Consider the following 12,238-nt stretch of genomic DNA (forward strand, 5'->3'; position numbering starts at 1 on the left):
GAAGCATTTAGTAAGTTTGTTTCCAGATAATCCCTTAGTCTTATGAATGAGAAAGAAGACAAGTCTTGATGAGATTACAGTACCTTGAAGTGAGTGCTGGCCATGGCTGCTCATCATCTGCCATTGCTCTGGGTATGACGTCAGGATACTGGTCAGAGGAAGTGTGTATGAGCTGGTCCATTTGGAATCCTCAGGGTTTGGTTGCTGGTGTGGATGTCATTCTGCCAGTATTCACCACAGGAAAGCCCAGCCCTCCTTCACAGTCTGCTCACTGTTAGCATTGCCCGATGAGTACAGGGACCTGACTAGATTGTTGCTAATCTCCTCCATGCAGCCTCCTAATAAATCCATGGCATTCCAACTGTAGAGCCAGGACTCAAGCCAGCCTTACCTGACCCCTCAGTTTCTGTACTTATAAATTCGTCCCGGTCTCATGATAGTGTGGTTAGAATGATAAAACCTTCGGGATTTTGTTTTGCTTTTAAAAAACTGTCTCGGTGGTTAGACCTTCCTAGCCAGAGCAAGCAGCTACACAGGTTTGCTACCCCAGCCCCACAGCCTCCAGATTAGATGATGTCTTCAGACACTTATTCTACCTTTAAAATATAGCTGTTTCCCTCCTTGCTAAAGCTTCTTCCTGTGTTTCCAGGGAGGGAATAGTTACCCTGGACACTAGCTACCAGCTAACCCTACTCTGCTTGGCCTGAGTAGGGCCTCATGGCCGTGGCCTCTGCTTGATCTGAGGGAAGACAGCTCATCCCAAGAGTAACACCCCAGTTTGACAGGCAAAATTTTCTAGAAGTAAAAGAAAGGAGTTTTGGAAGGGGCGACATGCCCTCGTTACAGCCTCATGGAACTGTCTCTTGCATGGAATAAGTAAAAAAGATTTAAAAGGTGGGGAAGATAAGAGCTTGTAGAGGTGCAGCCTGGCCTCATAAAGCATAAAGAAAAGGTCTCCTGCATGAACTTAGGAAAAAGGATGTAGAACATCTACTGGAAAGAAATAGCCAGGGCTGGAGAGAAGGCTCAGCAGTCAGGAGGATTTGCTGTTCTTCCAGAGGACCGAGGCTCAATTCCCAGCACCCACATGACGGCCACAGCCATCTGTGGCTCAGAGTCCAGAGGGCCTGATGCCCTCTTCTGGCCTCTATGTGCACTGCATACCATGGAGACTTACAGGCAGGCAAAACATTCATGCACAAAAAACTTGTCTGTTTGCTTCTTTAAAGGGAAGAACTGATCACTGTGAGGATGCGACATGCTTGGCCTGATTTAAACACTACACAAGCTGTACATCTATAGAAACAGCACAGATTCCTCTGCTAATATGTACAACCTTCATATTTTTAGGTGTCAGTTAAGTAAGAAAATGTCTTCTGGGCCTAACGCTGACTGAGTTTGACTATATACCTCCTGTACTCATCTCGTGTGACCTTTGACCACAGATCTTGACATATCTGCCCTCAACCTTTTACTACTATCAATGTTGTCTATGTGTGTACTGTATAGAGACAGAAAGACAAAGCGGAGATTGCTTGTGCTGGGCACTGAAGTACTCCTCCCAACTGCACAGGGAGATGGTATTTCTATTACACATGGAGGAACTGAACATCATGGGAATAAATGAGCCACCCAGGACCATGCTGCTTGAGGCTTAGCCCAGAGTTGAATCCGTGACTGTCTGACTGAAGCCTTGATTCTTAACCCATATGGACCCTCTCAGACGAATTGCTGGGGGAGCTTGTTAAAAATAGATTATCTGGGCTACATTCCCAGACTGTTAACCCAAGGTCTCAAGAGAAGCAGCTGGGGAAGCTGCACTCTTAACAGGAGCCCCGGATGCTTAGCGTTTCATAACAACACCCTTCTTGCCTGGCTGGCCACTCCAGCTCAAGAGCAAGCATATAAAGCAGATCAGTCCCCAAGCCACACGCACAGGTCTTTACCAAGCTCTGTTTTCCCCATCAGCCACACATATCTCATGGATAGAAACAAGGATCTTAGAGAAGACACTTTTACCGTATCCCATGGAAAGAGGGGGCACTTTGTAAGGTCGCCATGAAAACTTCAACAATCTGTTTAGTAATGTTTTGTGGGTTGACTTGGGAATCTAATAATCCTTCCAAAATAGTTTTATGGTACAGCACATTCAGATTTAAAATTATTCACACACACACACACACACACACACACAGAGAGAGAGAGAGAGAGAGAGAGAGAGAGAGAGAGAGAGAGAGAGAGATCAGAATACAATCTATTAGGGGATAGAGAAATGGATCAATGGTTATGAGTACTTACTGCTCTTCCAAAAGACCCAAGTTCAGTTTCTAGTACCCACATCAGGTGGCTCCCCACACAAATGGTATACACACACATATAACCAATGTACCTCAATACATACAAATAAAAGTTAATATTTTTAAAAAAGAAAATCAACTATTTTACCTTTCAGGAATGCCTCTTTTTTTTTTTTAAAGATTTAGTTATTTATTATATATGAATACACTGTTGCTGTCTTCAGACACACCAGAAGAGGGCATCAGATCTCATTACAGATGGTTGTGAGCCACCACGTGGTTGCTGGGATTTGAACTCAGGACCTCTGGAAGTGCAGTCAGTGCTCTTAACCACTGAGCCATCTCTCCAGCCCATGGAATGCCTCTTTTTAACTAAAAATTTATGTTATAGGTCTAGGAATATCACATCTGTATGGAATGTCCTCCCCATGAATATTAAATACAGGTTGACTTTCTATTATAGTGCAAACCAGAAAGACAAACTTAATACTAAGTGGGACATGTAGTCTCTACAGTGATCTCTCTGTAGCAATTACACCATGAAAAATGATAATCAGTCCACATTTCTATGTGCCCAAGTCTGTGCTAAGCCAGCAGATTTGACCCCACCTTTATTAAATGCTACTCCCATTTGCTAAGGCCTAAAGAGACGAATTATCTTTGTAAGGTTCATTTAACTCTTAACAATAGCAGATTGGGGTTTCAGACAGAATATCAGCCCCTAAAAAAAAAAAAAAAAAAAAAAATGGCCATTTTGTCGTACAGGTTCTTGCAATGCACCCAGATTGGAATGCAAACACAGTAAAGCAAGAATAATGGTCGTGGTGGGAAAGATCAAAGTTAATTTTGCTTTAAATGAAGAACAAATGAATTATGAATGTAAGAAGTTCCTGAAGATTTTTTTAAGGAAAAATTTTAACTGAAACATCTGTCTCGACATTGTGGCTTTTTTTTTTATGACTGGCTATCAAGACTTTTTACTGCTCTGAGTCTGAGGTTTAGTCTTCCTAAACCCTTATCATCTCTAAGAAGAGAAAGTGATTGAATGGCACAAAAAAAAAAAAGCCAACCTTAGGGTCTTTCTGCTGCCCTAGGCCAGTGAGACTGAGCACAGCAGTGGTGAGGAATTGTGCTGAGCCTTTTATGTCGGGAAGGCTGTTAAGACGTTGTTCTGCCCATGAGGCATCTCTCTATCCACAGGAAGGGCAAACTCAGAATCTCCTAGTCCCTCATCCCACACCCATCCTGCCAGCTGCTTACAGACAGGGTGATCCAGGGCAGTACGTCCCCCGTTGCCTGACAGCCAAGGAGAAAACTAACCACCTCCATGGAAAACAGAACTTACCTAGGTCTCTTTATTTCTGGTTTCCTGTTGGGATGCTTTCCTAGAATTGACATCTCTCTCTTCCTAACAGATATCTGCCAATGAAATTGAAATGCTTCTGATGAGGCTGCCACGCATGTTCAAACAGGAATTCACTGGTGTGGGAGCAACGCTGGAGAAGAGATGGAAGTTGTGTGCCTTTGAAGGAATTAAAACAACCTAACCAACAGCCAGGAAAGCTGGAAGCAAAACCGTCTGACGCCAGCCAGGGCTGTACAGTGTAGGAGCAGGAGGGTTGGGGTCTGCCAGCGTGGGACCTGTGCGGAGCCACCAAAGCTTTGTTCAGTGACATCTGTGGCGTTTTCATGTGTGTGGAAATGTAATTGTGTACCAGTTCCTTAAACTAGACCAAGCCTCATACTATGCCAGACCTGTCCCTATGAATACCAAGCAATGATTCCACAGTCAATGACCACAAAATCTCAAACTAGGCCTTGTTGCAGAGCAGAGCAAATGCTCACAGTTAATGGCTCTGTAGTAATGGTGGTTGCCAGGCTACGGAGTTGTATATGTAATGTATAGCTGAAAACATTAAATGGCATTTTCCTGATGGTCTTTCTGTTTTCATTAATAAAACAACAACAAAACAACAACAAAAAAAAACCTGATTTTACAGTGGGGGAAAAAAATCATACCAAAAGAAAACTTGAATATGTGTTTGAACAGTTATTGTATTTTGTAAATTAAGTTATATGCTGTTCCAGGGACTTTTGCCTTATTGAAGAGGCAGAAAACTATGATTGGACTCCTTGAGAATGCTTTATCAAGGATATTATTTTTCTAATGTAACAGTTCTCCATCGCGTGTTCTTTTCACATGGACTGCATAGCAATTTTCATAAAATGTAAATAGAAGGAACAACTGCTGCTGTCCCGTGCTTGGTATGTAACATTCAGGTTTATGCATTGAAAAACATTCGGAAAATATTCCTGTTACAAATTTTATAGCAAAGATATTAATTTTTTTCAATAAATCTTGACTTCTACCATATCGGTTTTGTGTATTATTTTTGTTCATACATTTTCAGTCCTTATGAAATCTTTTTCTCGTTTCTCAGATGTGTATACAAGGCTATCACTTTAAATGTATTCAATATGAGGCAAATGGCATTAAGAGAAAAAAAAAGCATTGCTAATGTTAGGAAATATACAGTCAGTGACTCAGAAAGCACAGTGCAGGAGATGGTTTGGGATTGGGGTGGACACAGCTATAATACCAAGAAGAAAACATCTAAATCCAGTTAACAACAGATTTTCTGTTGCTCTCTGTCCTCATGGCAGGTAATGAGTACCCAGTCGGCTCGTCATGTCACAGTGGGATTTTTACATTTGTATACTTTCTATAAACCATGTGTCAAAAAAGGAATGGAGTCATTCATATAAAAGCCAGCAATTTAAACAACTTTGTCTCCCCTCCTCCTTTACCATCATGTAGAATAGAATGTGGCTTTAACTTCCCTTTTCTTCCTGCTTTATTACATAAAATCCCCCCCAAAAAGACAAATATTCAAGGTATTAATTTTAAATGAATTTTTTTTAGAAAGACAGCAGAACTATGAGTATCCTTGGAAACTCTGAAAAGGCAGTCATAATTTCCTATTGGATGTTATTAGCCTCAGGTTCTTTTTATTGAACTCTGGAAAATAAAAGCCCTTAGTCATAACTCCCATAGCATCTACATGTGTGTTTGGTTCAGACTCAGTGCCAATGCTGTGCATGTGGAGATAAATGAGGAAGACCCTCTCTCTCCTTAATACATTCAGAGCTCAGTCTGAAAGAGACTATTTCTCTCCAGGTTTGTATATGTGAGCTTTCAGGCAAGAGAGGCATAATAAGTATACTGTAGGCATCAAAGCAAATGCTAAGGTCAACTGGCCATGGTGCCACATGCCTTTAATCCCAGCGCTCAAGTGTCTGAAACAGTAGGATTAAGTGTGAGGCCAGCCAACGCTACAGAGTGAGACCCCATCTCAAGAGAGTAAACAAAAGCAAATCACACCATCCCATTAAACACTGACAGCATTTGCTCCCATTTACTGATGCCCATGGCCACTACCATCCTGTCAGCTTCCTAGACTATGACAGTTGGAAAGCAGAAGACATCATTTATAGGTGACACTGTCACAAAGCAGACTAAAGTTCACATAAAAATGGGGGTAAAGATTTAAAGATCCCATACAAATTCTACTTACAGTGATAAAACATTGGGTAGGGGTGAGGAGGGGGACCACAACCCTCCTGGTTCTGCCTGCAAACATGGGGGTGTTTTATGTATGTTGCTTGCTTCCGAGCATTGCCAGGAATCGAATCATACAATGAGACTGTGCAGAGTGGAAACCATAACTCTGTATCGGACTCACAATCAGTCCAAAGGACAGCAGAACCTGAGACCTAACAAGATAAAGCCACTTCACAAACAGAATGACCCCAAGTAGCAACTTGCAGGAATGGACAGGTAGTTGGACTTTCGAAACTTCTTACATGATTCCTAGACATGATGAGCTTTAGTACCAGGTTGATGTTTACTTGAAATGAATTTCACCATTACCACTCATCCTAGTTCAATTGTGTGCTATCATCGGATATATGATATCTCCATCCCACCCTACCCCATCCTACCCAACCCCAGTGCCCGCATATCTCATCCCTTTGAGCTGATTAGATCATGGATGTTTTGAACAAACCATTGAACCAATCCACTAATAGGGTCATAAGTTGAAGTGCTGGAAGCTAGGGCTTGGGGCCCCGCTGGGGAAGAAGTCCTTGGGGGTTTGCCTTGGAGGATATAACTCGTACCTGCCCTTTTGCTCTATCTCCCTGCTCCCTGGCTGCCACAAGGTGAGCAGCTTCCTCTACTTCATGCTCTTGCCACCACAATGTCCTTCCTCACCCTTAGGCCCACAGCAACGGATACAGGTTGTTCTGGACTGAAACCTCTGCAGACATGAGTCAAAAGAAACCCTTCCTCCTTTACATTATTTTTTCTAAGAAATCTTCTTGCAGCTATAAAAGGCTGATGAATAATAATGTGAATAACTTGGCTTTGGAGGGAATAATTTTTAATTATTGCACAGGATCTCGGGTTTGGATGGGGAACGCACTCAACACTGACCCTGCAGGTGGTCTGGGGTTTCCATATGTCTGTCATCCCAACCTCTTTAATCCTCATGATGGCAACACTGTATGAATAGATTATTACTGTCACCTTTTGTCATACATGGATGACAAACATTATGTCATACATAATTAATGTCATACATGGATGACATGTATCATGTCATACATAATGAAAGCTCAGACATTTATAGAACTTTGCCTTCTTTGCAGTTTGCAATTTTAGTCGGAAGTTTAAACCCAAGGTAGACTCCGCAACATTTATTTTTTTGTAATCATACTTCTAGCTCTCTCTGTCACAGACCACCTGTGGTACCTGTGCTTACCTGGTGTCTTTGTGCCTTTTGATTATAGCTTTCACTCTCCACCATCTCTTGTATGTGGGTTGGAGATGAAGATTCTTGTGGTCTTTCCATCCTAAGTCTCCCAGTGAAAAATCAGGGTTCTTGGTTCCAAAAATAAGCAGAATATAAAAGGCTTGAGATTCTCTTGACCTGACTCAGATGGCCCTTGGATTGGCTCATCTCTCATTTCCTGAATAGCATCAGTTTTTTTGTTTTTTGGCTTTTTGTTTTTTGGTTTTTTGCCTCTCTACCTCTGTTCATTGTTATGTTCTATGATCTGACTCATCTTGTTTTATCACAATTCTACACAGCTGTAAGTAGGTGCATGCTAAGAGCTGCCATCATTGAAACTTTTCTTCATGCCCTGGAGAAGTCACTTCCCTGCCTCTGCACAACCATCCCACCCTGATAGCCTCCAAGGCACTTTCCACCTGTCCTCTCTGGCCTTATCCCTCTATTAGGCTGAAAGCTCTCTGAGGGACCCAGGTGGTCCTAGGCACTGAATTTTGTCTCAAACTCTCTTCATTGATAATCAGAAAGCATGATAGAATGAGAGCAGAGGCGTTCTCTGCCTTCCAGAACCCCTTTGCTTATAAATACCCAATGGTAGAATGTTAGAAAAGGCTTCAAATATCTTTAATCAAAAGTTCAAGGCCCCCAAATATGAAAATAATATATTCATTATAATGCAAAACAGTCAACACAATTTATACTCAAACAGAGGCCAATCAGCAACCTCTCTATAAGGCTGCACCTTTGAGGGCCACTCTCCTCTGATACTTGTGTTTCTACTGGAAACTTTTATGCTAGAGTTTCATAGATTGTGAATGTGACCATATCTCTCAGTCTAGGATAAAAAAAAGCACTCTTGCCTCTAAAGTCCCTTTGAGCCAGACATGATATATAATTATTGTAAATAATTATCAGGGGGGAAAAGGAGACAAATAAATGAAAGAAATGTTTACATAGGACATCTCTGGTGGGTGAATAAGAACGTGTTCAGGCTTTGAGTTCAACAAAAGAGGCTAGAACTTTGGCCCACTTTTTCTCTCAAAGACAATGTCTTGGCAGATTCTTATTTGTCTTTTTATTTACATTTCTCTTGTGATAAAAATCTATACTATACTTATTTTGAACATTCATAAGTACACAATTTGGCAGCATTAAACACATTCACTATGTTAATCAATCATACCCAAAACTTCTAATTTCCGACAAATGTCTCTCCTTAATAAACAGTGTTTTACCCACTCCCATTCCCCTCAAGCTCTTCACTTCCTTTTGTCTCCCCAAATCTACTTATCGTGACAGTGTGCATCCTCCTCTACCTACCTGCCATTGAGCTTTATGTCTTAAGGATTCATTCACAGTGTAGTGGGTATCACAAATTAACTTTCTGTGAGGCTAAATAATATTCCCTGCTTTGAGAAATCTTGCTGCTTTATCTGCTTCTACTGCAGCAAAGAAAAGCCACAAGCTATATTAGAAAATAATCAAAACCAGCTTTCAAAAGTGTAGAAAAACATGGTTTTATGGATTTGATCAAAAATAAGAGGCATTCACATATGGGAAAAAAGTTAAAGAGGAACAGAGGGCTTAAAGAGGGGAGATAGAAAGTCCAGGCTAAACAGCATCAGATTGTTTTGTTTACTTGTTTAAAAAACTCCAAATCTTCAGATGTGAATATAAATCTTGGAGTAACCACAGGAACCAAGAAAGTAAGAGGACCATGATATGGCGAATGGGAGCCCCAGGGGGAGGAATAACAGAATACAAGTAGTATGAAGAAGGCAATGGGGAAAATGATGGGGCTAAATACAGAAGAAGAGGTTGAGAAGGAGGGAGAGGGGTGAATAACACTAAGGATGTTTGCAAATTCTTAAGGATTTATATTTGCCTAAAATGACATATATATGTTTGTGTGCATGTGTGTACATGCACACATGCATGCATGCATGCAAACACACACACACACAGACACACACACACACACACACACACACACACCTTATTCCATTTGGGTTTACAGTGCTACTTACAAGAGCCATTGACCGTCTAACAAAAACCTCAGTACCAGATAGGAGAAACTTCCTTGTGAGATTTTGGTCAGGGGAGTACAAGAGATGCCCTAAGCAGGATAAGGCATTGCAGTTGCTCTTGACTGCCTCCCAGGAATTAAAGATAAGATCCTATGGCTCCAGACACTATGTACTTCAGATGCAAGATTCAGAAGATTTGAGCTACATCTGATCCTGAAAGTCTGAGCACTAACTTTTATAGTACCAGAAAATTATATAAAAATTTCCAGGGGAGGAAAAACAACCATATTCCTATGCAGCTATGATGCCTATGAACCACAACAATGACCAGCATAGCAAGATATTCCTAAAGGTACAATAATGACACTCTTATCTTGGCAGTAGCCAACAACTACATAATTGAACATAAGGTCCACTCAACAGGAGAGAATCGTGCCTGGTACTAGAAACCTAGCCAACACTACCAAGGCTAGTGAGGTTATAGATCTGAGGAACAGAAGCTACTGCCACCACTTGACTAGATCAGTATAATTCCTAATTGAATTTGAAACCATACTTACATCCAAATGTATTGGTTGCTTTTCTATGTGAACCACAAATGCAAAGCAGAGAAAACACACTAGAAATACACATGGTTTTGAAACATCAATGTCTGTCCCTAGAGACATGCTTCAGCAAGGCAATACCTGCTAATCCTACTCAAACAGTGCCATCAACTGAGGATCAAGTAGTCAAACATCTGAACCTATGGGGGACATTCTCATTCAAACCACCACACCACACATAAGTGTAGATTTCACCCGTCATCAAAGAAGCTTCTCTTTGCAGCAGACAGAGTCCACTATAGTCAACCATACTTGGTCAAAATAAAGAGAACAACTGATTGCAGATGCCCAGTGCTAATGGACACATCTACAACACAACTCCTACACTTAAGGCTCAGAGAACATTTCAGAAGTAAGGGCAGGGAGACTGTAAGAGCTCAGAGACCCAGGAAGTCTTCTGTGAGATTGTGTCTTCTTGAAATGGCAGGGAAGCATCACCCATGAAACCACAATAATATGGTTTCCCAAACAAGACCTGAACAAAAATCATACCAATTGGCATGCTAATACGGAAGGGAGAAACCTCTGATAAGCAGTCAGTGATGCTTTAAATACAGCAGAACAACCATATGACAGGCACAGTATCGTTGCACATGGTAATCAGGGCCAAATACAGTCAATGGAAAAGAAACTGTGGCTCTGCCACCTGCCATTCTCAATGAAGGCCAATAAAGTATATAATCTTCAAAGACTTTTTTAAAAAACCTATTAATTATATATTTTTTAACCCCAAGGAAGCATTACTGGGAAAATTATAGTAGTAACTGGAATATGTAATAGTGTTACTTTATAAACATACATGTTTATTATTATTTCTCAGACCTTCATAGTCAAGGACCCAGTAAATCTAGGAATAACAGATTGATTATGTTAATCAAATTAGACGTTCTACCTAAGATGCTAACTGTTGCCGACTCTGAAAAGATGCCCAGAGAAGCACAGATACTCACACTGTGCCAGTCATTTCTTAAATAATATATATTCACTGTGACCAAGCTACAATGGAATGTTCTTACTCTGTAAGGGAAAAAAAAGATGCCCACAAAAATAAATTGCATGCAGTTTACAGTAGAAAATAGTGTTTTACTATACAAAGCAGAAAAAGTGGTTAATGTACAATAGAAAGTGCATCACATGTAATGAAATGTCTTTTTTTGTCTAGCAAATATATTTATTGTACGATGAAAATTCTAATATCTTCCCCTGCACAAAGAAATTTCTATTAGAAAGCTCATTTGCTATGTGAGGAGGGAAACCCTTTTTCTTGTTTACTGTAGCAGCCTATCTTCATATCAGCCCACAACACTTGTCAAGTTCACTTAAGAAGAGCTATGTGTAGATAAGAAGGGGATGGAACCAAGGACCAGAATATTCCGTCTCATATGCTTTTACATCTGGGGGAATGCCATGTAATCCCCGGATTCTAGAGGTAATCTCATTTTTTAAAGCATTTTCTTTACAGATGAAAAGTCAAAAATTGGCCAATTTGAGGCTTTTACCAATAAATAAATCTTTTACCGTTGAGTCTATTTACACGTAAGTGAGAGTCTCTTCCTCTTGTGTGCTTTGAGATAGAACGTGACATATGGAATTGGAAGTCAAACACCATCTTTGAAAGGAGATGACAGATGAAAACTACTGTGGGCCATTTGTTAAGCCGACATTGATTGTTATGTCAAACCAACATATCACAGATTACTTTTATAATTTACAATCACAGGAAGTCAAGTTTCAAGTACGGAGTGCTATGAATTCTTACTGAAAATAATTGCCACTCCTTAAGGTTGAACAGAAACTGGTTAGGATTTTGAATCCTTGTGACCTATTCCTCAAGCACATGATAGAAGTTTAGTTCAATGCATGCCAACGAAAGGCTGGGCATGGTATATCATCAGACTGAAGGATAGAAAACAGCAAAGACAGAGCCAGCCTGCACTAAACATTTGGTATCGACAGTCTATGACTTAGGGCAGAAAATTGAAACATATAACCTGTGGGTCTAGATGGGTAAATCTCATATATCAAGTAGTTAAGAGCATCCTTCTAGAATACCTCGATCCATCTGATGATGGGCACTTGATTAAGTTTCTGAGTTTTTTCCTTGAAATGAGATGACACCAATCCCACCCATAGTCACGTTACAATGTTTTCTGTTCACTGAGTCTTCCTAGGTCATCAGGGATGGTGGCCTCTCACCTGACCTCACAGTTTACTACTTGACAAAATCTTCCTCTCCCTGGTCCCTACCAACACAAGGGAAGTCTGCCCTCCTGATCTATCTCTGGACCAACAGATGCTTAAATTCAAAATAACAGGAAACTCTACCAGTCCCAAGGACTTTGAAGTGTGTCTGAAAGGAGAATTCTAACTTCTCAAGTAATCCAGATTCCCACAGCCTCACTGGGAGGTTCCAGGTACTTATGAAATACATGAGAAATTGGTCAAGTTTCTAACTC

General features: G+C 40.7%; 1 protein-coding gene across 1 annotated transcript in view; it reads left to right on the forward strand.

Moving 5' to 3' along the window:
• LOC114608706 (ecto-NOX disulfide-thiol exchanger 1-like) overlaps positions 1–4,671 on the forward strand; it is a gene marked incomplete at its 5' end in the record, with an annotated part of 60,315 nt that extends 55,644 nt beyond the window's left edge. Inside the window, one exon of the mRNA XM_028752710.1 lies at positions 3,713–4,671. Coding sequence (XP_028608543.1) covers positions 3,713–3,844 — 132 coding nt within the window. The remainder of the gene's footprint in view (positions 1–3,712) is intronic.
• Between the last annotated feature and the right edge of the window lie 7,567 nt (positions 4,672–12,238).

This window comes from Grammomys surdaster, unplaced genomic scaffold (assembly GCF_004785775.1).
Source record: "Grammomys surdaster isolate TR1022 unplaced genomic scaffold, NIH_TR_1.0 125934, whole genome shotgun sequence".
In the NCBI taxonomy this organism is placed as follows: Eukaryota; Metazoa; Chordata; class Mammalia; order Rodentia; family Muridae; genus Grammomys; species Grammomys surdaster.